The sequence below is a fragment of the Falco naumanni genome, chromosome 3 (assembly GCF_017639655.2).
Source record: "Falco naumanni isolate bFalNau1 chromosome 3, bFalNau1.pat, whole genome shotgun sequence".
Classification (NCBI taxonomy): domain Eukaryota; kingdom Metazoa; phylum Chordata; class Aves; order Falconiformes; family Falconidae; genus Falco; species Falco naumanni.
In genome coordinates, this window is record NC_054056.1 from 111,010,905 (window position 1) to 111,037,133 (window position 26,229).

The 26,229-nt window shown below is 43.2% G+C and overlaps 1 protein-coding gene across 1 annotated transcript in view; it reads right to left on the bottom strand.

The window, feature by feature from the left end:
* The window catches only part of MYO10 (myosin X), a 167,659-nt gene that overhangs the window by 108,065 nt on the left and 33,365 nt on the right, over positions 1–26,229 (bottom strand). The window contains exon 2 of the mRNA XM_040585573.1: positions 25,306–25,404. Within this exon, the coding sequence (XP_040441507.1) occupies positions 25,306–25,404 (99 nt within the window). The remainder of the gene's footprint in view (positions 1–25,305; positions 25,405–26,229) is intronic.

Here is a 26,229-nt window from a genome sequence, read left to right on the forward strand (position 1 = left end):
AGACACAAGGGACCCTGCTTCCCGGCCAGCGGGCAACCATGGGCCGCTGCGCCAGCCCTGCAGGCAGCATCCACCCTCCCCAGGAGGGCAGGGGTCCCTCCGCTGTTACCGCTGCTCAGGTGACTTGGCAGAAACAATAGATGACAGGTGAAATATGAGGGTAGGGAGCAAGAAGCTGGAGTAATTCTGAATTTCTATACAGCAAGCAAAAAGTTGGGTTTTTTTAATAACAATTCTGACAGGTTAACTATTTGAGGAGGTTTCATCAAAAATCAGCATAAACGTTATATTTAAAAAGCACAAAGCCATCTTATTTTAAAGTCTTACGGAGTATATTTCGCCCTTAGAGCCTTGCTTTTCTCCAGGAGTAGTGTGGTTAGACAACAGCGGCAGGTTCCAGCAGACAACCATAGGCAGCTCCTGGAAAAGTGCCACCCGTCAGTTAGTATTGCTGCACACCTCAGCCTGTTGCAGCAGGGCCTTTGCTGTCTTCCACCCCAAGGTCCTCCTAAAAAGCTCCCGAGGCACTTTGCTAGCTGTGGCACAGCTGTGGCAAAGGTTAAAGCTTCAACGCAGCCAGGGCTCTCACACAACATTCTCACAACAAGGCACCCACCAACACGACTGGTCACGCCGAACTGCCGTTGCCCAAGGACAGCTCTGGTTCAAGTTCAGCAAAAACAGTTGAATATTCCACAATGGTTCAATCATCATGAAACCACGGTGAAGAAAAAGGGAAGTAGTGGAGTAAAAAGAAAAGGACAGATGCATCCATAAATAAATAAACCCCCCTACCTTATCTTGTTGTGAAAAGGTGTAGAAAGGAAGAGAGCAGACTTGAAATGTGTAAAGTTACAAAAAACTGAGATTTTTCTGTATTTGTTTGGACTGCAAGCCCCCAAACAACTTTCTTTTGCAAGGAGATACTGCTGTAGGCATGAATGCATACTTCTGCTGAAATCCAAAAATCTTTTAAGTTTAGACTAGGAAAAAGAGAAACTGCTTAGTTACAAGCAACGCATCACAGTCATCTTCTAATTTGCACCGAACAGGAGCATTAGTCAGACTGATTACATAGTCAGGCACTAATTATTTAGGTTCTCTCAAATGCATGCTAGTAAATTTGATGATTAGTCAGATAAAGTATACATTGTTAGGTACACCAGAGTGAGCTCTTTATTTGACTGAAAGCTTTTTAGGAAATAAAGCTACCTCCTTGCTATAAAATTTTACTGTGTCTGGCACAAAGACGGAAAGACCTCTTGGAGATACTGAAGTACAAATATGAAAACACTCCTATTTTAATATGTCTGGTTTGGGGGAAAACACTATTATATTCTTTTGCTTGTTTCCATTACAAGGAGCATGGATAAATATACCAGTCACAGGAGCCACAAGAATTCACCAAGCAGCTTAAAACAAGTTTTTATTCTGTCTTAGACTGACTATGAGTTCTCCTTTTTACATCCTTAGAGATAATCCTCCACGTATTACCACTCATTTTTTGTTACTGTGCAGGTAAGAACCTCTTTTCATTGCACTCGTGAAAAGCCTGTGGATGTTAAATACCTTAAAGCTCTAAAAAAAGAACTGGTAGAAGGTTTGAATATGCCCAGTCTTAGCTATACGCCTGTAATAGGCTTTTTTTAAGAAAGAGGTAAGTACGTGGCACTGCTAGAACTTGCTGAGGAGACTGGAGCACCCATCAGTCATTGCAGGACATGAATCCACAGGTATGGGCAGATGGAGTGGTCAAGAGATGCAATACTTTTCAAAGCTATGTCATAAGTGTTATTGTATGGCATGGATATCACTTCGATACGTGTGAGAACATGCATTATACACAGATAAGGAAAAGAACTTGCTCTTGGCTGTAAAGGTTTGATAGATCGTTCTGTAAGTTACTCCCATAAAATCAGCACATAAACCAGCTGGTTTGCATTTGACCTATGAATCTCCTGCCTTACAGAAGCAAACGAGCAAATTTAACACATATGAAGGTGGCCTGCTTATTAAAACGTGTGTATGCAATTTAATTTTCCATAGCAAGCCTGTGTTTCCATTTGGAAACCACAGCTGTATTGCTACCAGATAGCGTGTACGTGTGTGTCCTGGAGAAGCCCAACTATAACTGGTTCCCATGATACAAGCAAAGAGCAACTCATAGCATCTTCCCTCTGTCCCTGTCCGTTCCACGTGTGTCCCATCCCCCGCGAATGCAGACAGTATTTCTTCAGCAGTTGTGTCAGAATTATGAAGGAGGACAGACAAGAAAGATATCTTAAATTCTTATGAGAATTACTTGGTAGCTTTACACATAATCATAAAGTCTGCAGTCCCAGAAAGTAAAACCTAACCTTTTGCTGCAAAGAAAAACACACCAGTATTTTTCTGTCTTTGTAAGGATACTGTTTGTTCTTCAATTTACTTTGACGAACCTCAAGCACATGAAATTGTAAAAACTCTGGTCTATATTCTTCAAAATGAGAGTAAGATATAAGTTCAACATGAAATATGGTGAGATTACCCTGACATGTTACTAAAAAATAATTAGAAGACACAGATTAAAATTGGACTACCTTTTCTGATTGCTTGCACAGGAGGAAAGGTTGTGAGAGAGATACATGGACACCACAGACTACTGTACTGTAAGGCTCCCCTCCACTGACCTTCCCAGGCAACTCTCAACTATCCAAATAGGTCTATTTTACTGTGTTTTCTGATAAACGTCACATCCTAAAACTCAGTTTTACAGATCAGTGGGAAAAACCCTCCTGCAAGTGACAAAAGGCTGCCTTTTCCCATACCAAAACCAGTATTTTCTTCCCCTAAAGATATGACCCCTTCCACCTCCCAAAACAGGCTCAGTTCATTCCATGCACAGTTCTTGCCAAGGGTACAGTCTTCCTGTTAGCACACCAACTACTTGTCATTATTACAGACACTTACAGTGATTAGGGCTTAACGTGAAACAGGCTCAGAGAGTAAGGAATAAAGCAGCATGTCCACCTGGGACAGAGCTGACTGATGGCAAATGAGCCCAGCTGCAAGACCCTGGAGAATGCAGGGGCTGCCTGTCTTTACACATTCCACCCCCTGTCCCTCTAAATGCCACAATTCACCGTAGATTTCAAGTAGTCTGCAAAGTTTACTGTGTTGTTCATTATGATTTCTGGTGGAATGCAAGATGAGCAAGGATTTTTATTTCATTTTTCTCATCTCTCATTTTCTTATTTTTCTCGCCTCATTAGAAGCGAAGCAACTTCTGCTGCAAGCGATGTAGAAGAAAAAAAATACAGCATTGGTCTAAGCATTTTTATCCACGTAACTTACAAGCTGATGGGTATATTTGCCCAAATCTATTGCAGTACAGCAAACAATCTATAACTCTGAAAATTTCTCCTACAGAACAACCAGGACCAGATTAGAAGGAAAAGGATGTATTAAATAACCGTTTTGTTTCGCTACCTGGGGCTTGAGCTAATGTCACCTTATCCTGAGAGTATATACCTAACATTATTCAAGCAATTTCTCTCTGCTCTTCTGTCTCACCTGTGTATGCCAAGACCTTAGCTTAGACTCACTGGCAAAATCCAGTGACTTGGTTCCACACAAACTCCCTTCTGCTCTGATAACATGATGATTTTTGTTACCTGTAACTTCAGCCTGGCAGTTTAAATTAGAAGTTTCTAGAAACAGAGGCATATTTCAATCCTACAGACAAAGGTTATGAAGTTGGAGAGACCATTTCGATCTTTTAATCTGAGCAGCTGTGTAACACAGAAAACAGACATACCTACATTCAGTATCTATTTAGCAAGTCTCAGCCTGAAATACTGCCATGTCTTTCCTTCCCCCTTAAAGTATCTTGCATTTACTACCATCTGTTTGGATACTGCGTTTTGTTATGCACAGTATTAACTTAAACTAGTTGTAGAAACTTTTCTGCAGGCACAGGCGTTTCTTCTACAAGATTTATGGCTGCCAACTCTTGTCTGACTGATTTTTAAAACCCAGAGGTTAGTGATGTTCTGTGTGGTACCCAGCCTCACCTGTCCTCATCCCAAAGCCATTAAACCCATGACACCAACAATGTACTACAGTATGTATAGTGCAGGAAAATCCACTGTCAGTGGCGTGGAAAGTAAAGATCACAGGGTGGGCATATCTGGACAATTACATAAAGCTGCTGGGACAGAGCTACCACCTAATAACCAAGTCTGAGTGTGGCCGTAGGACTGCAGTTCTTAATATCAAGGGAATCACAGAAACACAACCTCAGCAGTAAAGAAAGATGTTCCATGAAGCTGCAAATGAGCACAGTACATCGGCAGACAGAGCACTGTAAGACTGGCTCCCACTGTGCCAACACGTGCTGCACTGGTGGACTCTAAAAAAAGACATCATCTTATCTCAAAACTCAAGTGCTCTGGATTGAAGGTCAGACTTGTGCTTTCAAGTTTATGCTCGCCACAGCTAGGACAAAAAGGTAAAGAAGGAAAACCAATGTGCATCCCATTAGTAGGACTTCTGTATACTAACATCTCCAACAAGTATTTTATTTGGAGTAATTTTATAGCCCAAACACCGCCTGAAGGTATGGAACTGAGGTGTAATGAGCCAATTCAACAGAGGGTCATACTTCCCGTTAATGAGAAAGCGACAGCAATCAGTGACTTCAGAGTTGCAGTACCGACTATCATTTCAACAGATTATAGAAGAAAAAAAAAGATAACATGACAAATTAGTCATGCAGTATGGAGCTGACTCACCACCAGGTGACACATAAGTAATGACTGACTCTAAGTCAACTGCAAAATACGGAAAATGCTGTGATCTTACAAAAAAAGAGCCTTAATGTTTGTTTTGCAAGCTCTTTCATCATCAAAACCCACAGCAGCATCACCACTAAAAGCAGGTTTCTTCCACTGCAACAAAAATATACATGAAGTATTTGATCTGTAAAAGAAGAGATTATTTCCTAAAAGAGTCCATTGAGATATATATACATACATTCCTTCCTTTCAGCGTAATAGAACTCTTGCCAGCTATTCAAATAAGAGATCCACTATTTATCTGTCATTCTGCATCACCATAGCTTCAAATACGTATCTTTATACTGGTATGTTCACAAATTTTTGTTAACAGGCACACTGACAAAGTAGAGGTGATGAGGCAAAGCACACAAAGACCTTCAACATTCAGTTATATTCACAGAAGTTCAACATCAGTGAGGAATCATCCAATGCCTCATTTATTTCAAGACAGGCAGGTACAAGAAAATCATACTTGTTTCTGGTATGATTTGAAAATGTATATAAAGTTATTCTCATGAGACCCCTGTACTGTAGAGAATATAAAAACTACTGCTATATTGGAAGTGCTCAATTCTGGGATTCACCCATCTGAAAAGCTCAGTTAACAAATTTGCTGACAACACCACAAAACCCTGCATGCCCAGTAGATGCCATGGAAATACAAATTCTTGTGCTTCTATGTACAAATACTACTATACTATGGGGAGAAAAAAACACGCCACAGGAGCATACCTGTAGAATGCCCACTTAAAATAACTCCACAGGCATAAATGTGAGTTTCCAATGTACCACATCAAAAGACAGGCCTCATGATTTTTCATTGGCTAGATTCCTTTGTAGCTGAAATATTCAGAGAAGGAAACGGATCAAAAAAGAGAAGGAAGGCTCAAACTCAGGTGCTGGACGTCAAGCACAAGATCTTAGTACGAAATACTGAGCAACTATAAGCTGTTGGGAAGAAACTTAGCATTCGTAAAAACAGGCTATGCAGGTTCATATCATTATGCAAATTAGAGCACCTGATTTCAATTACCACTATTTATAGGTTTTGATTTAACTGATCTGCCAAGAACAAAATAGGCACCCTTACAAGACATTGCACAAAACCAGAAAATTCCCACCCCACCACAAGAGCAGGACCATCAAACACACTTCACATTCCCAGGCAGGGAAACACAGCACAGGCAGCCCAGGCACCAGTGGAAGAAGTCTGCTGGTGAGGGGAAGGTTTAACCCTGACTACCAGGATGCACTTCTGGAGAAGTCAAGTCAAAGAAAGTGCATAGCAGGCATACAACTCATCAACTGGATTAAGTCAGATAACAAAGCCGAGAAAGCACTCCTTTTGATCCCCTTGGCCTGCTCCAGCTCAGAGCAAGGTAACTCAAGCATCCAGGTATACTGGGTTGCTGACAAAGTATAAGCAAGCACTGGTCTCCAACAAATCCACTTCTCAACAACAGAGGCTTTTCCCATTAAGACAAGTCTGCACTAGATCCTGCTGATGCAGCCCTGTGAATCATGAATACAAGGGGTTTTACTAGCAGAGGCCCTTGACCTCAGCACCATTACACTGATGGTGCTTTTCCAGTGAATTTTCTTTTGCTCACAGGGTACTGGGGTTACTTGTTTCAGGGTTAGCAGGCTGTCCCTGCAGCCAGGAAGCGCTAGCCCATCTGCCAATTTTTTTTTTTTCCAGGCCCCTTGGGGCAGAGTTCAATCCAATTAAAACACGAACAAAAGTAATAAAACTCAAAAACTACTCCCTTGGTGCTGTGGCCTCCAGCTGTCCAAAGGCCCTTCACTCTACTATAGCACCAGCAACCGAAGTCAAACTCTTTCCAACAAAGGTTTCACTAACAGCTGAAGCAACACTTGACCCTTAGCCTTTTCTATGTGCATCTGAGATGCAAGCCATGCTGACTGGCCCGGGGTTTCTGGACCTAAACTGGATTTTTATGCCCAGCTGCAAAGGAACTGAGAATGCCTTTGCCTCCACAAAATTCAGTGCTTAACTTCAAGCATGTCCTTCTACTGATACAGCTGCAGCACCACAGTGAAACCACTCCGCTTCATCAGCTGAAGCTGCAGTGGTATCAGTGCCTACACAAGTACTTTTTATTTTGACTTTGCACAAACCGCTTCCTAGAAAGTGAAAAGTGCAGGGAAGAAAAGGGTGGGTGAGGGGTGTTACATCAAAGTAAAACGCTAATGTCAGAATTTGCATCACTATAGCTAAAACCTTCACAGCCACAATTTGGCTTACAGCTTTCTTCAGACATGCCTCTGGTGTTCAGCAGTTACTCTGTAAAGCATCCCTCCAAAGGAGGTACTTGCGGTTGGCAGCAGCTGCCATTCCTCCAGAGAATCAGAGAAAGGGGTGTGTTTCCCTCAGAGATGATGATCGGCCACAAAGGACCAAGAACATGGACGTGTGTTTACCTATCTGATTTGGTGAGAAAGATAAGGTCATTTCCAAACAATGGTGCAAAACGTGAGTTAGTACACGAAGCCGCCTCAACCCAGTGATCTGAAAGATGTTTTGCACCGTTGGAGAGATGTCTCCCTGGCGCACAGCACTACGGGCAGATGCTTCAAATGGGACACAGACCATGGGGAACAGAGATCTCCCGGTTCAAGCTATTCATACACACAGCAACCTGCCACGTAGGAAGGGCGCAGGATGGGCTCCCAAAACACAAGGGAGTTTTAAATGCTAGTAAGACACTGCCATCTCTAGTTAAAGGTTGCAGATGATAACACTGCTGAGGCAAGTTCAAGCAAGCTCATGAATGAATACAAGGGGTTTCACGCAACCACAAGCGCTGCTAGATCGTAGGGCGAAGAAGTGCTTTCAGATCAGCCATCAGCAAATCTTTATTGCCAGTGGGAAGCGGCCATCAGGAGCGCAGATTCTGGCTACTCCAGCAACCACACTCCACAAGCTGCGCTCAGATCAGACACACGACTTTCATCCTGGCCGGCTGCTCAACTTCACAAACCACGGGCTAGACCCGACCTGACCTGCAGGGACGGCCAGGGGAGTCTCTGGCTAAACCCAACACACACACCTGAAAACACAGCACAGGTACTGCCCGGGGAACTGCTCGCACATACAGCTGCTAAACTTACTGGGAACTGACAGTTTGTAATGGGGTGCATTTGACACTATTTTCTATTAAGAAAAATGCTTACGCTCCCCTGATTATAGCCCTGACAAATAGTTTCAGACCATCTGCAACATGAAAAGCTGCAATACTTCTCAAGCAGAACGTAAAAGCAAAGAGCACAGGTTGGATATGGTTTGGGTATTTTTCTCTTTTTACCCATAGGCCTATTTTCAAACACAAAGCAAGAAGTGAATAACAGGCCTTTTAATACTAACTTTCTAGTCCCAGAAACTAAGTTTTCCATGAGCTCAGAGACCAAAACTCAGACACTTACCACTACCATGTAGTTCAAAATACTTGTAACGGATTCAAGATCTTTTAAAAAGAAAGTTCAAACTCCATTTGTACTCCAACAGTAAGAGGTGACTTTTCTTCCAAACCTCTTCACAAACCTGTTGTTCAATAATGAGCTTTCAAAACTATGTCTTAATAGTAAATTTCACTGGTCCCTTTATATTCATCTCATTAGCCTGGACTCTTGCTGTGCTTGCTCCTTTTAACGGAAGGAGCAAGTATTAGCTTGATTTCCTACCACACATCAAGTTTTCAGCTGAGCTTAGCAATATACATCTGTAACAGCTGATAAGATCTCTATTAATTTACTATTAAATGCATAAAGCCAGAGATTTTATTTTTGCCTTGCATCTGACAGATGGTGGGAGCATACCTTACTTTCCTGACATGCTGTAACTTTTGCGCGCAGACACGACTGATAAGAGGAATTCAAATCAAGGCCAAAACTCAGTTATTATAAAAGAAGTGAAATGAATATATCCATTTGCATTCTTACATAGAGGACAAAAAAAAAAAAAAATCAGAACAAAGTGCCCCAGAAATACTGTAGTTGACGCATAACAAAAGAAAGCTTTAACGCTTGAAGTTAGCAATAGCACTTTTTGATGAGAAAATTAAGTTAAAGCCTGTTTATAATGCAGCTTGCTGAGAAAGTAAAGAAAAAAAACTCCATTAAAAAATAATTGCATTGCTAAATCTCGCAGGTTATATTCCTGAAACTGTGCACATTCAGACAGGGACAGCCAGGTGCGAGTTCAGGTGAAGCAGCATAAAGGAAAATGTGGAAGGAAGCTGGATGTGGTGCTGACAGATCTGGGAAGTCCCACCACTCCAGGTGACTTCGAACTCGGCAGACGTGCCAGGACTTTGCTAGATGCTTTGCTGTTGGCAAGCCTGTGCCAACACAGACACTGAATGTTTCTCAACTGATAGAGTGGTGTATTTTTTTCCATCACAGAAATGCAGATCACTTCTGAAGTTTCATAACTGGAAATCAGCAGATAGCATTCACAAACTCATTTCTACCTCAGTCACTAAGTGTTCTGCGGTGCCCTCGGCTGAAGGCACCAGTGAGAACCTGCCACCAATGTAAAACCTGGAAAAAGTTAAAATCTCAAGCATGAAAAACCTGGTATTTTCTCTCTAAGGCTAAGGAATCCCTCTCCTGCAAGTCCACCAGAGCAAGAGCTAGCCCCTCTGACAATACGTATACCATACAGCATATAGCATGTTCCCTTAAAGGAAAATGCAAAGGAGGAACTTGCTCCTTATGAGCATGGCTAACGCCAGGGCTGGCTGCCGGAGCCCCAGCCGTCCTCACTGCTACAGCTCACCTTCCCAACTGCAACACAGGGAGACGCTGGCCCAAATCTGCCATCGCTTTTCCAGTTCATCTGGCACTATGAGTTTCTCACTTTTGCCATTTGCCTTTATGCACTACTCAGTATAACTGTGTAATAAATGGATGAAGACCTGCAGACTACTGCTCTGCAGTAAATGCAAAGCAGCAGTAGCTGATGCACACATTTACCTGTATTAAAGATGTATTTTTAAGCACCCAAATCTTTTTGAAGAGCGAAAAAGAATCACCACAATCATTTTCAGAATTCCTCCCTACTGCAAGGACAAGTCTGAGCCTATCAGTACCCATCAACCTCATTTTAAATAAATATAACAGCCCCCACAAAATTTGTTTATTTAAATTAACCGTGGGGCTGGGGCTAAGTTTGGTTTATTTGCTGCGGTAATTTGCAAAGACAAAGCTGTATGCTGGAACTTTTAAACAAAGTGCTGCAGTCAGCAGGACCCAAGGTTCTACTCCACCACCAAATCACCATCTGACCTTGAAAAAGTCCATCACCTCGCCATAAATCTGTCCATCCAGCTGCGAAACTGGATGAAAGCACAACTTCCCTGCAAAATGCATGCTGCGTCTAGTTGGCCTTTTGTTAAATAAATATAATGCCCCCTCAAAACAAAACCAAAGAACTAAACAATGTGGGTTTTTTCTATATACAAAGCGCTTTGTACTGTACAGTAATGGAGTACTTTACCAAGTGGGAGGGAAACAGATGTAAATATTTACACATGTACTGCAAAGAGCTGTTACTCACTCTAGGGGTGTGTATGCTGGTAGCTGTATAATTCAAGAACCACATCAGCATACTGGGGGTGCCCTTGACGGCCAGAAATAATGCGCTGGTCTCCGGAAATCATGTGCTGTGTTAAGAAGGCTAAAGAAAAAACCCTGACATTAAGGGGACAGTTCCTGCCAGACTGGAAACTAAATTAGCTTCAAACAAACAGAGATTCAACAAAGCTACAAGTACTCAGAGCTTAATTACAGGAGTAGGTGAAACTACTGGGTTAGCATCCAGGGTTTTTTTCCCCCCACTTTTCCATCATCTCACAAAGTGTATTTTGGACTGGTAAGTGAGCCTGGAAGCACAGAGGATTGTTATTTCTCCTTATCCAATTTATGCTTGATTGCCCCTTATACCTCCTAAGGAGAAAAGTTCATGCAAAGATCTGAAAGCGAAGGGCCACCTCAGCCAGTAACTCGGCTGCTTCAGCTGTGTCCCGGTGCAACCACAGGACTCTGCCACTATACATCCCTCCATACCTGAGCTCCTATGGAGGTTACAGGACACTGTTTTCAGACTGACACCTCTACTACAGGATTTAGACTGGTGACACCTAAGTACAAATGCAAATTAAAAATGGATTTAAAATCTGTGCTATGCAAGGGAATGAGCTTGACAGGATTCCCTTTCACATGGCAAAGTCTGGCTCCATTAACTCATGGGTACTAACTGCTCAAGACGGCAACTTACAAGTGATGAAAAAAAATCTGGAACAAAGTTCCAAAAGCTTCCTTGTAAGTTAATTTCACCGTCCATGAAAAAATAAATCTGTCTATTCTGAACATTCTCAAGAGAAGTCGCTAATGTCTTCTGTTGCTATCACTTCAAAGGTGAGCTTGTTTTAAAAGCACCAGTGTGATAACGTTTTCCCCCTAGTTTGCTAATCAGCTGCTCATTTCTAATCAGCCATTTCTTTCAATTTTCATACATAAATAGAGGAAGCATTGCTTGAACCACATCTGATAAGCTGCTTAGTATTTACATAACATCCACACTGAAACCAGTAAGTACATCACGTTGCACACAGGTTAAAACTCATGCAAAAAATGCATGACTCTAGAGCAGCTTCAGCAACTCTGAACCTTTCTGGTGTCTGAATCTTTGTCTACTTCAAGCTGCTCAATCTGCTCTAAGGACATCAGGTACAGTAAACAGTTCCGTTTGTGGGGAGTCAGATCTAAGGATTTCATATTCAAACAGCACTGACTCAAGGTGCAATGTTCAAGGGCTTTTCAAAGTGCAGCTGCGGAGCTTATCAATACCACAAGGTGAATGCTGGTCTACCTAACCGTGTTTTCTTTAGCCAAGGCCTGGCGCTGTGCTTCAGCGTGGCATCAGCACGACATCATCACTGAAAAATCAAGCCTTCATTTATAAAAATTCTGTAGGCTACCACTGACTAGGATTTCTTCTACAGAAAAGGACAGGCATGTGATGCAGGTTATTGAGTCCAGTGTTTTTGGGAAGCAGTATATGTATACATCTGCGTGAGCTCCTACACGTACATTTCCCCACCTTACTATCTACACAGCATATGTACACGTGACTTAATACTTTCCGTAACAGCCATATTAACCTATTAGGGGCATTATGATACTGCATAGCAACAGCTCTGCTCATTTCTGAACGCATTTGAACAAATGCATTTGATACATGCATGTGGACATGCTTGGGATTAACAGATATCTGCAATGATTCAGAGTGACTGAATATGCACAGCAGTGTCTGGTCTGATCCATTAACATCATCATACATCTGGAATATAAGGCAAGCATGCTACAAAATGGCCAGAGAAGCAACCCAAAAGAAAACAGAGGGTGATGCTTCAGAAAAAGTGGACCCCTAGCAGTCTTCTGCTTCTTGGCCTCCCTTTTGCCTTCTGCAGAGGCTTTGCTGGGTGCAGCCCCTGCCCACATCAAGGGTTTTGTTCATGTAAAAACTCAGTGCAGTAGTCACATTCTCCTTAGAAGTACACATTTGTATGCTGTACTTATCAACCCTTTGTCACACTTCTGTTGCTTTCCTGATGATGCAGAATTACTGCTCCCTCTTCCCGCACCCACCGAGGACATGTGAAAAACATTAACATATCTCAAATGCCTAGCAGTCCTTGAAGTATCCTTGTCAGAACTTTACATTTCCTGGGCAAACCTTGGGGTGACAGAAACCCTGTGTAATTGCATCAAAGCCAATAATGATGCACAGATAATGCCAATGAAGTCTGGCCATCAGATTTCAATGTATATTAAATGTCTGCCTGAAAGCAGCATTAATAATGGATTTTATTATTTACTTCTAATTAGGACTCCTTGCTGATGCTAGTGAAAAAGTGCACTTTCAAAAGAGAAATAATCAGCAGTAAAAGACATATCATTATTTCCATGATAGGCTCGTGACACTTCGAGCTATTAAGATTGCTCCCTTCCCAAGTCTGTCTTCAATAGCTTACAATTCTGCTACACATCGAAAGCTTCAGATGAAGCCTTCAATGGCAGGTACACATCTTACTAACTATGCCTGTATTTTCAAATTAGCTTATTTTATCCCCGAAGGCAAAACAGTACTTTTGTCTTGTTCAGGTCTACAATAACTCTGGTGATTTGATCCGTGAACACTCTACCAGACCGTTCTTTAAGGAACGTAAGTTTAATTTAAAAAGGGAATTAATTGTTTCCAAGAAGCAAGATTTTATCTTTCCTGTAAAAGTCATAGTTTTGACAAAGTTGCAAATCACTGGAGAAAAATCCCACAGTGAGTGTTCAGTAAAGCCTCAGAGGTACAGCAGCCAAACACCTTGGGAAAGCCCCTCTGCCCTGGTGTGCTCCAGCAGCTGCTGCTAAGGGAGACCTCCCCGTGCTCCCCCCTGCAGCTCTGGGATGCCACTATCCATACTAGCCCAGACAGAAGCCATGCGAAAGGAGGCTGAGGAGACCCTCTGACCCTCTGCTGCTCACAAGCCAAAGGAGGCTTGATGTGGTTTTGTGCTCTGCTGAGGTTTGCTGGGTTTACAGGGAGGTGCTCAGTGCCAGGGCTGGGGCTGCCCCTGTGCCCCCCAGCTGCCCTGACCCTGGCTGGGGGTGGGATGGACCCTGGCTGCCGGACCCTGCCATCACCCACCCAGGGAGCTATGAGCTACGCCTGACAGGGTGCATGCAGCACGTGTGTGTGCACACTGGTGTGTCAGGGAGAAAAGCAGGTATGAACATCTGCCAGGCTGTGATGCCGAATGAGCCAGGACACGCTATAGGAACTGAAGCTAAAGCAGAAGCTTGGAGAGACCAAGCACGTAAAAGTGAAGGAGGTCATGCATGGAAGACAGGACAAAGGGCAGGTAGGAGGCATTAAAAAAAAAAAAAAAAAAAAGAAAAAACTAAACAAAGCAGCACACATCACAAAAGGAAGGACTGTTAGGATGCTTTGAATGAGCAACCCTTACTTCCATTCTCATACACGCTCATCCCCACCACCCTAAAACACCAGAAGTCACTCAGAGCTGACTGGTACTGCTTCCCCTGGCACAGGTCCCTCTCCTCTCCCATGTGTGCCCACCCACCCAGCTGCAGGAGGGCAGCGGCTGCCGCTCCTGCCGTGCACAAAGAGGCCCCGCAGCATTTCCTAACTCTCCAGGGTTTGACTTCGCAACACAGTGGATTTTTTTCCATGTACATTTTACGATTCTCCTTAGCTAAGTCAGCTTGGATAGATAAATCTCCCTAAATCATCTCTCAGCTTCATCATGTGTATGCTAAACAGGACGTGGCTTGTTTTACAAAAAAAATAAAGTGTGCTGATGAGGAAGAGACACATGACCTACACTAACATTTTCTTCCCCTGGCTTAGCAAACATAAAAGCACCACTATGAAAGTGGCTTTTGCAACTAATATTGAAAGAGTTTATCATCACATTGCAGAAAGGCTTTAGGGGAAATCTCACTCCCATAGCGTTCTCATGAGAAATCTTGATGCTTTCCGACAAGTCGCTTTGAAATGTTCAAGAAGGCAAATGTCACGTGGCTCCTGAAGGTGCAACGACACATTTTATCCCACCGGGAAACTCCCGCGTTCCCTGCTAAAAGAATCTGAAATTCTGCCAGAAGTACGCATCTTTCAAACACAGAGATTATGGACATCAAGCCCTGAAGTACTCTGGCATCAGAACATCCAACCTGACTGCACAGATGCAGCGTTCTTTAAAGTTAACTTGTGCAGTGACAGACCTGGAGATGCAGAGTACCCCCCTTCATTTCTGTATTTCTCAGGTACACAGGGTAAGTGCAGACCTCAAGAACTGCTCGAGCAACCACTGGGGAAAGATCAAACGAGCTTTCCACCTACAGAACTGGTACCGCAGAGCCAAAGGCACCGCAGCCTTCCCCAGAGGACCTGCCAGCAGACACTGCCCGCTTCCCTACACAGTTATCACCCCCACCTCACGATACCTGCTAGCCGGCACGTGGGCTGGGACCACCAGCACACCTAACGCAGTACCCTACACACCTGTCAGATGACTGCATTTTTTAAACTAGTCACTTGAAATCGTAACCTAAAAGGATTTTTCACAGCTCACACCCCTGAGCCCAGGTCTCTGTCCCTGATGGGCAGCAGGGCGGGGGCGAGACATGGCTCTTGTGTAAAATTCCACCCAGAATTACCCAGTCATTTCTTTGACTTCTTAATTTTAAAAATAAATAATAGTAATTAGTAAAATAATTAATCTATAATAATAATAAAATAGGGCAGTCTATATTGCTTTGCTCTTGCTCAGCTCCTAATAGGGATAAATTCACACAGAAGTTAAGTTGATGGGAGCCTTCTCCGAGTAAAAATCTCAGTGACCATCCGCCACTTACCTGCACTGTAAGGTACAAAATCTCACTACAGCAGAACTGAGCAATGCCCTGTCGCAGAGTGAAGTATCTTGGCATGTAATCGAGCTTAACCTAAACCACGTGTTCCTGAAAACACTGGCAGCACTGAACAATGAGACCAGCCCCACATCCAAGGGAATTTAGGAACAAGGAAACAACTGAAGTGACAAGCTTGCTCGTCATGAAGCTACAGATTCATCGTTGTCGTCGTTTTTTGGCACGATGCAGTCTGAATTCCTTCCCATGTTTTGTGAACAGCTGAACTGTGTTCCCTTACAAAAGAAATTAATATGGCAGTCTGTGTACATCTGCTTTAATCTTAAAACAAAAGCAGTTTTGCTATCTTTAGTACAAGCATAATAAAAGCACCAAAAAAGCACAGATGGTTTGGATTTTCTTTGCAGAAAGCAAGGGAGAAGACTGACATCTCAACTGTTTACGCAGCCACAACCCATTATGTGGCCACAGCAAACCGAGGGGACACAAAGTAAGTACCTCTTTGTCAGCATCTCAGATACGGACTGCTTTCAGTCAGGTCTTACAGAAAGCATAGAGAAATGCTTTTGTTCATACAGATTTAATTTATATTGTTAGTAAAACACTTAACAACAGCCACTCTAACGCCAAACAAATTAATTTCAGGAAAGCTAAAGCAAACACTACCATTATGTTTAGGCAACGCAGAACAAAACTCTTGAAAACCCAACATTAAAGGAGTTATTTATGGTCATTTGCTCAGCCCTTCTGCCCCCATCATTTGTACATTAGAAATCTCCGGGCTGCTCACTTGCAAACTCCCTGACTTCTGACAAAATGTGGCTATGCATTGGTAGCCAGAAGGTTCATTTTGCAGGAGTAGTACAATCAATTTGGTCTGCCACGCACGGACAGTTTCTTTGGTTTGGTGTTTAAGGGTTGGGTTTTTTGGGGGGAGGTTTTTTTGTTTTGGTTTGGTTTTTTTGAGGTAGTTTTGTTTTGGTTGGGTTTGGGTTTGGTTTTTTTGTTTGTTTGTTTGTTTTGGGTTTGTTTTTTGGACTTTTTTTTTTTTTACAATTCAGCTTTTCTTTTAAAATATCTCACTCTAGGATTAAAATTTTCCCCTTCCTGAATTAATCAAGCTGATAGTGTTTTTTGCAGAAAGGCGAGTAACAGGAAAAAAGTGAAGACAGCACATGTGCAACATATCCACAAAGTACTTCATAACCTGATCTGTATTTTTTATGTAATAAATACACAGTAGTTCAGAGAAAAACACATAGAAAAATGCTTTTCCATATTACTCTTTAACAAATATTCAAAGAATGGCAGTCATGTAAAAATAACACTCTTGATATAAAACAGCTAAACAGGCAAGCTGAATTAGCTGCTGAATCAGGAAAAAAAGAAAGTTTTCTGTCACAGATTTTACTTCCTTCAGCATTATGAAATGTCTTTCTAATATTTCTATGCTATAGCAATCAGTATTTGGAGAATTTGAGACCCAAAGTAATGACTTTTCCAATTAGCAAGTACTTAAAAAACAAAAAAAGACGGCACATCAGATGAAAAAACTTGTTCAATTTATGAGTGCTTCCACCTGAACCAGTGATCACACATCACACTTTTAAGTAACATTTGGGGTTTTGAAGCAGCATTTCCATCAAGGAAAATGTCTCCTGCCAGGTCCTACAATGGCATGAAATCCTTACTAGGTGCAGGAGGCTTTCATGCATTGCAGTTACGCTCCATTAAACGCTTCACAGGAGAGATGGGACGATGCAGCTCAGTGGGCTTGCAGGACACCTACCGGCTCTGCAGCTTTGTCTGGTTCACTGAAAGCCCTTTCTGAAGGGCACGGGACAGAGAAAGCAGGGGTGAGCAGGGCACAGCCCTCCCTCCTTGCAATCCCTCCCAGGCAATGCCCCATGGGCTGAGGTGCCAAATGCCACCTCCCCAAGCTGGGCAGCACCTGGGACAAGCGTGGCCCGTGCAAGTCACTGAGGCCAGTCTGCCCGCAGATGCTCCCGACGGATGCTCCTGGAACCCAGCTTGTATCTGTCACCGGCTCTGTTTATGGGTGCCTCAACAGATGCCTGCAGCAAGAGTTGCTGAACTTCGACATCCTGCATAAAGATGTAAATACTTCTGTGCAGAAGATAAATCCCAACTCTGTCTGACTTCTGGCCCTCCCCAACCCCAAAATTCCCATACACATCCCCTAAAAATAGCAATAAAAGAGACCCAAAACATAAAAAAAGAAAACAAGAAGCCAACATGCAAACAGCCACAGCACCAAGCCTTTATAGCCGTACTAGAAATAATTGGGAGAATTATTACAAGCCAAATATAACTCACTGTAGAATAAAATTAACTTTACAGTGTTTAGACAGACGGAATCCAGTTTCCTGGCATAAAGTCGCTGAATCTGGTATTGACCCTGAGCCTCAAAGGCAGGGGATCTGCTGCCCAAAACACGCACAAGCTACCCAGCAGCCAGTCAGTAGTCACTACTCTTCATAAGCATCGTTAAATTAAAAAGCATGAACGTCTTCATAAATAAAGCTTGCAGAAAGAGATGGATTCATTTAATACTAAGAGCAGCCAAGACCAAAGCCCACCGCATATATCTGTGTATTTTCTTAAGAGGCTGCATATACAAGGGAGCTCACACAGGGCTTCTTTAAAATGCTCCCTTGTAAGGGTGTATTTCCAGGGTAATAGATACTGCATTCAGGGAGAAGTCCAAAAAAACACTACTTGGAAATACTGTCGAGTCTTTACGGGGAAGAGCTAGAAGCAAGCATGACACTTTTCAATGATAACTAAGAAAATCCTTGCCCAGAAGGATTTACTTCTGCGATGCCTGATCCCATGAACCGATGCGGCCAAACACAGCATTTACTGATAAACAGTCCTACTGACTTCAGTAACTTAAGCCAAGTAACTTCAGTGGTGTTATTCATGCCCTGTGAATATGAACGGAAGACTCTTGTTTAAAAGGGCTCCTCACAGTAGCAAAGGCTAGCATGAGACAGTCCCAAGCGAGAGTGAGAAAGGACACAAGGCAAAGGAAAACGTCCTTATAAGAAGTGCTTAACCATTGCCTGCAGGTTAGGGATTTTATTTTTCTTTTAAACCAAAAATGAGGAAAACATGAAGTCTCCTGGTATAACCACATGGTATCTTCAACATAATCCTACTGCTAACTCAAAAATCAAACAAAAGGAACCCCCCAAACCAGGCAAAAAGAGAACAAACAAACCCCAAACCTCAAATAAAGCCCATGTCTAACTTTTCTGAATAAGGTCATGATGAGAAACTGTCCCAGCCTTCAAACAAGGAGGGGGGGGGGAGATGAAAACCTCCATGGAAAACATACTTGAGTTGTGTTTAACAAGGAACATCTGTAGCCTTCCAATTCTTTAGATGCATAAATGCCTTCAGAAAAGCCACAGTAAGTTAAAATCACAGGAAAAAATACTTTCGTTGCTGAACAAACCATTTACAGGTGCCTCTGATTTGAAGCTAAAGATACTGAGCAGCACTCTGTTTGCTGACATAACACCATGCCGTGAGGACTTCTTTGTAAAGAAAGTTCACAGAAAGCTGGTTTAACTGACAGAGTCTTCACTGGTGAAATGTGACATCTGTTTTTAAAGAGCCTACATTTTTGGGATATTATTGCTTAGCTGCTTCTATTTAGAACATATTTGATTTAAAAGTTCCTCTCAGTCAACTAAGCGAGCAGGTATGCAATTAAGTATCTTCAAATTTCAGACTCAGGACAGTTTACAGCAATCTATTCAACTTTTAAATTTCCCTGGATGAACTTCTCCAGAGCAGGTTACCCCTACACAAACTATGTCTTACATTTATGGAAGCTTTCCTTGCACGGGAATAGGCACTATTAAAAATGTGTGCTCTTATGCACTGTTCTCAAAGTCCCCAACGCTCAAAGGCTTAAACACAGCGCTACTTACACAAACCACCATGACTACATTAATAAATAAATAAATAAGGAAGGGACACACGCCAACTATACATTTATTGGCATTATTTTTATACATATTTGGATGTACAAATGGAAAAAAAAAAGTAAGAGTCCTAATTAGCAGACAAGAGAGACGTTCTTGAAATTAATGCCACACAGCTTAAGACCATCTTCTGCAAGATTTTACTCCCCCCCCAGGTTTTTCTATTTGCAATCTATGCTTTCACTGGGGGTGGTTTAAAGTGTGTCTGTGCAAGTCCAGAGCACAAAGCGCTCCTCTTTCATGCATGAGGAAAATTTACTCTTTTATCTGAAATAGAGTTCACATTATTCAGAAAAGGAGAGAAACTGGAAAGAGACGATTTCTCAACTGAACCACTGATTACCAAACACACACATATCAGTCATTTCAAACAAAGCACACAGTGACAGCAGGGCTTTTAGCATTTTATTAAAAAATTCACTTGAGTACTTTATAAGCTCACACAACTTCATTAAAAATTTATAGAATATGATGAGGAGGAAATGTCTGCTTTACTGTAAATAAAACCCTTAAGGAAGAAATCATTTTAACCCTAAAAACAGAGGCAGCAAAAATACCCTCAAAACAAGAAAAAAAAGATGCAGTAACTGTGATACCAGCTTTTTTATATATATATATATTTGTGTATATATATGTCTATACACACAAGGAAAGATTAGGACTTTTTTTTTTTTTTAAGTCGGAGTATCCATAGACTGCACTGACATATTTTATATGTATATTCACAGACACAGTGTTTCCAAAACGTCAGGCACAGCGTCCTTCACCAGCTCCGTGCACACTAATGGAACAAAAGCCAAACCAACCAAGCAACCGACCCACCAACCACCAAAAGAGTACAGCATCTTCTCTTCTGGAAAGCATCTGAGGCACTTACAAAGGGAAACATTTACAATAGGAATTGTCTGCTCATCACAGCTTCTTGAGTCATTGCAGACCCTTGGCTTTGAAGGCCAGCCTGCAGAAGGCTTTTGAAAGGCTCTCCAGAGCCAGCTGCAGCCCAACACCGGGAACACGTGCTGACAGAGATGTTACACCTTTCATCTCCCACTCCTCTGTCGTGAGCTCGGGTGGTGACACATGGCCCTGACGTTCTCTTCCCCTCCCTGTATTTAATGAGATTTTCATCTACCCCCACACAGCGCCACACTTTACTTCATGAAGAGTTAAGATAGTTTCATAGCTATTTGCTCAGGGAAACCCAAACGGACAACCTGAAATTCCCTTTTTTTAGCATACCATATGTACCAGATAACCCACACAGCTTATCAAATTAGCTAGTTTTACAACAATCTCACACAGAGGGTGACAACAGCAGAAGGCAGTACTGCGGTTGTCTTTAATGACAGTTAACTAATGGACTGCTTAATTGAAACATTCGGGACAACAAGAATATTCGAGAAAATTACATCACCACCAGAATGGATTCAATGCCTGATATGCAACTTGTTAAAATATTAAAAGGTATTCTTGCAAGAATACTGGCTTTGGGTAGGATTCCCTACAACCAATACCCCTTCAGCATATATATGTTGCCGCAGGTTTTTGTGGCAAATTTATTTCCACCCCTCAGAACATAACAGCAAGAAGAAATTAGGAAGTAATGTACTGTGCTATGATATTTCCAATATTCTGCAAACTAATGCTGCCAACAACTTGATAGCCAAACTCATAAAAGTAAAACCTGAGCACAACTCCAGCAAACACTACTTCCTCATCCCACTGCCCCGTTAAGCACATCTTGAGAAGTCATGCAAAATGCTCAGCAGAAAGGTGAGGAGTGCAAAGTCAAGTAGAAACTGTTGAATCAGAGATGAACAGCAATGCTGTGCAATGCTTGATAAGGCCCCCATATTTTCATCGGTTTGTCACCAGACTTGAACACGGGCTGCAGCTGTCAAAAGGGTCTGGGAATCAATAACACTGGCCATGCTTCAAAAGCCATCATCACCCCATACTTCTGCAATCTCACCCCTTGCTTGCCCTGCCTTGGTTTTCGAAGCAATACACAGCATTGCAGGGATCTCCAAGCCATCACAGTTAATTGTTGGGTATTACCTTAGTTCCACTTCACCCACCTGCAACCTTCTGCAGCCTGTAGGTAACCAAAGAGCAAGGGCAGGGTGGTCTAAAAGTGCATCAGGAAAAGCAATGGGAGAAAAAACATTAATTGGCCAATGTCAGCTGGCACGGTTCTTTTACACGCAAAGTGCACTCCTGAAAACGTAAGCCTTGGAAGGATTAGTTATCAAGCGCGGTGAGTTGCTAGTATGCCTTTGGCTGTGCAGCAGCCAGCTCAGGCCTGCCAAGGAGACAAACCCACGTCACGGGTCCGAAGGCTGCTCCCTTCCCATTTCGCACCACCTGCTTTTAACACGCGCTGACCAAACCGAAAGAGGGTTTTTTCCCCAGTGATGTTGATAGCACCAAGGTTTTCTAAGGAAGTGTCATCAGTCAGATGGTATCACAGTAACAACACGAGGCTTTTTCCATATTACCTTAAGTTTCAGCTTGCATTACGTACACCACAGAAAGGCAGCAACATCACATGGAACATGCTCACGTAAGACCACCAGCAAGCAGCCTTTCTGCTGGCGGATGCCAGCATTAGCTCTGCCATCCTTTCCCAGGGCACCACAGCAAGCTGTCCACTTACAACAGCGTCTGTGGTTCCTCTAAGGATAAGGGTTCTGAAGCTCAAAACACTTCTAAAAGTCAGGTTCTTCACAGATGTGTCCAATTACAAAATCCTGTAAAAACAATGGGTAGCCCCTCCTATAAGCATGTGGGTCACTCCCACTAGGCACTGGAGAGGGCTTATGTTTAAATGAAAGGCCAGTGCTGGATGCTGCTTGGAGCAGGTTAGTACAACACCACACATGGCAGCCTTCCTACTCCGCACCTCAAATGTAACAGTGATGCTTTAACATGATGGATCCTCCTTTTTACAGCTGCAAAGAGCCAACAGAGTAGACAGTCTCAGCCTCTCCACTTCAACGGACCCCAAATTTCAGTAGGACAGGTCAACCTCCCTGATCCGAGCAACGCTAAACACACAATTTAACATGCAGCCCACAGAAAACACACCAGCACATAGGTGGCCTTGTTTCTCTTGTGAGGAGGCTTTACACCTAGTGGTAGTTGCTCTCAGTCTAGTTTTGTTGCTGTCTTCCCCCATACCATGTGTATTAAAGGTCATCTAGTCGAGTCCCCCTGCAGTGAGCAAGGACATCTTCAACTAGATCCAGCTGCTCAAATCCCCATCCAAGCTGGCCTTGAACACTTCCAGGGACGAGGCATCTACCAGCTCTTTGGGCAACCTGTCCCAGTGTTTCACCACCTTCACTGTAAAAAACTTCTCCCTTATATCTATCTGAATCTACCCTTTTTCTGTTGAAAACCATCCCCCCTTGTGCTATCGCTACATACCCTTGTAAAACAAATCCCTCTCCAGCTTTCCTGTAGGTGCCCTTTAGGTACTGGAGGGCTGCCATAAGGTCTCCCCAGAACCTTCTCTTCTCAAGGCTGAACAACCCCGACTCTCTCAGCTTTTCCCCATAGGAGAGGTGCTCCAGCCTGCTGACCATCTTTGTGGCCCTTCTCTGGACTCATTCCAACAGGCCCATGTCCTTTTTATGTTGGGGACCCCAGAGCTGAACACAGTACTGCAGTTGGGCTCTCACAAGAGTGGGTAGAGGGGGACAATCACCTCCCTCGACCTGCTGGCCACGCTTCTTTTGATGTGGCCCAGGATATGGTCGGCTTTCCGGGCTGCAAGCACACACCGTCAGGCCACGTTGAGCTTTTTGTCCACCAGAACCCCCAAGTCCTTCTCGTCAGGGCTGTTATAAATCCCTTGACCCCCCAGCTTGTGTTGATACCAGGGCTGCCCTGACCCATGTGCAGGACCCTGCTCTTGGCCTTGTTGAACTTCATGAGGTTCCCATGGGCCCACTTCTCCAGCTTGTCAAGATCCCTCTGGATGGCATCCAGTCTCTCCGGCCTGTCAACCACACCACTGAGCTTGGTGTCATCTGCAAACTTGTTGACGGTTCACTCAATCCCACTGTCTATGCCACTAATGAAGATACTAAACAGTACCGGTCCTATTACAGACCCCTGTGGAACACTGCCCATCACTGATTTCCATCTGGACATTGAGCCCTTAACCACTACCTCCTGAGTGTGACCGTCCAACCAATTCCTCATTCACTGACCAGCCCATCCATCAAATCCCTATCTCTACACTTTAGAGAGAAGGATGTTGCGGGGGACTGTGCCAAAGGCCTTACAGAAATCCAGACAGATGACACGCACAGCTCTTCCCTTGTCCACTGATGTAGTCATTCCATGATAGAAAGCCACTAGGTTGGTCAGGCAAGACTTGCCCTTGCTGAAGCCATGCTGACTGTCTCTAATCCACTCCCTGTCCTCCATGTGTCTTAGGTGTTGGCCTAAGAACCAACGAGTGACATTAGGAAGGCAGTGGGAGTAGAAACGCAACAGCTATCAGGGAGTTGGGCTCCCCTGACTACCTCTGAGGACAGCAGTGACTTTCACCCATCTCTCTGCCTCCCCAAGGATGTAAAGCACAACTAAGTTTTGCCACTAGAGACTTGACCAGACAGAGGTGCTTGGATGTGACCTCCTCTCTGTCACTCCGCTTCCTTTGCCACATGCCCAGGGACTCTGAAGAGAAGGAAGACATTGTTTTCTTTGCCTCAGACGCTGGTTGTTTCATCCTTGTTTTCATGCCTCACTGCCAGGATAACAGCAATTTAACTTCAAGTAGGTTATATCTTGCCCATCAAAAACCACTTTGCAACTCTATCTGGTTCCTTTCCTGCCTGGAGAAAGGCACACAAGGTAAAGTAAGGGATCCCTGGCTCTCCAAGACATGCTTTTCCACCAGGCTTACCCAGAAAGACATTAAGCGAAGGCAGCAAGAACAGGCAACATGTTTTCCAGTCTACCATGCTTTTCTCAGCCTTGTTCACTACCTGAAGCTTCCTTCATCTGGTGCAAATAACTAAGAAAAGGAAGCAAAACTGAGGGAACAAACATCCTCCAAAAGTCAAAGGGAGTGTCCTCCAGAGGCTGCCTCAGCATAACTTATACCTGACTCAAGACTGAAATTTCTTCACGGAAGCTGCAAGAAGCTAAGTCTGCATAAACTGTGGCCTAATGGAGAATAGAATAAATAGATAAATAAAAAGTAAGTGTGTGATGAAACAGAGCACTTCCAAGCCATCAGCAGCTTCAAGGTAACCCAAGCAGACACTGGGACCCACCTCCATCGCTACAGGCAGGCAGGAGGCAGGAGCATGTGACAGCCAGGAAGCAGTTAAAATAATAAATAAAATAACAAGCTTGCAGAAAACCCCAAAGTTAAAATAATAAATAAAATAAATAAAAATAAATAAAAATAATTTTAAAAGCAGTTAAAATAATAAATAACAAGCTTGCAAAAAAACCCAAAACCAAAACAAAACCCAAACCAAAACAAACAATGAGAGAGGAGTAACGGTTCCCTTCTTTCACAACCCTCTTTTCAACAGAAGCTGTTGGAGCTGCCCTGATTTTGCTCTGGGAGGTGTGCCTTGCTGCCTCCCATTGAAGCAGTGACATTCCACTACCATTGTACTGCGGTCCCACATGCCAGCCCCCCAACCCCACCCCCCTTTCCATTACTGTAGGGGAATACAACCGTGGAGAGGCCGCCCACCTCCAATAAACTACATAACCACCAACCCACATGGAACCAGCCGCTCACACCTGGCAGGATTGCTTCAGCTCTGTCATGCACCATCACAGCAACGGGCTGGAGAGGCAACGGGAAGAGCTACTAAAACAGAGTTGTGCATTCAGGTCACACAAAGCTAATACTTTATTCACAAACCTAAGGCTTTTCGTTTCCCCTATGCCCTCCCCACAAGAAGAACAGCTTATTTTCCACAGAGCAGCAAAAAGGAGAAAACACAGAGGAGCAATGCCCATACCTGACCATAGTCTGTCCTGAATACGATGACTCCTTCCGCACATGAATGCACAGTACTGGGATAATGCTGATTATTTTCTCGCAGCCAGACCCGAGACCCCTACAATAAACAAAACAGAGTTACAGATGGCATAACTGAAAACAGAAAAAAGAATTTCACTATTTTTATCTAGAAATACTTATGAAGTAAAAGCAGAGAAAGTTAGAGCAAAATCCAAATATGCAAGTGAAAGAAATAAAATAATCTCTCAGCAAGTATTTGTTCTTTTCTGCTGCAACAGTAAAGACAGGCCTACTCGAAGTTCTGCCTTTTTTTTTTGTAGAAGTTCCTAACTGCTGGCACGACCGGCTGGAGCCTGAGTCATGTGCCTCATGTTAGCACATGTAAAATTACAAAGCAGTGTTTGAATTTACACTCCATTTAAAGGCTCCTCCTCAAAGCTGGCTGGGGCTGGCTCCCTACCTATTTATTTTCAACCTCTGTTAGGCACTCACAGTACTTCCCCCATCACCACCATCATCTTTCACCTTTTTTTCTAAACCACCTTGCCTTTTATACAGTCTTCTCTTAGTTGCACACCACCACAAAGAATTAAAAAAAAAAATCAAACCAAACAAAAAACCAAACAAAAACTACTAGCAATCAAGGTCACAAAGAAAATGGCATTTGCTTTTTAGAGGTGAGGGAGCAACTTAGACGCTATCAGTGAGACACCTAAGTCAGTCTAGTAAGGCTGGATAGGCACAGACTATTTACATTTTCACCTGGCTGGTAGATCCAGCCTCAAGAAAACAGTAATATCCAGCACTGAGAACAAGGGAGGAGGATGTGGGAGGAGGAACCACAGCTGATGCTGCAGCTGCAACAAAAGCCATGCCATTAACCATAGCCACTCAAGTTGCTCCAGCACAGGAGAAGGCTTCA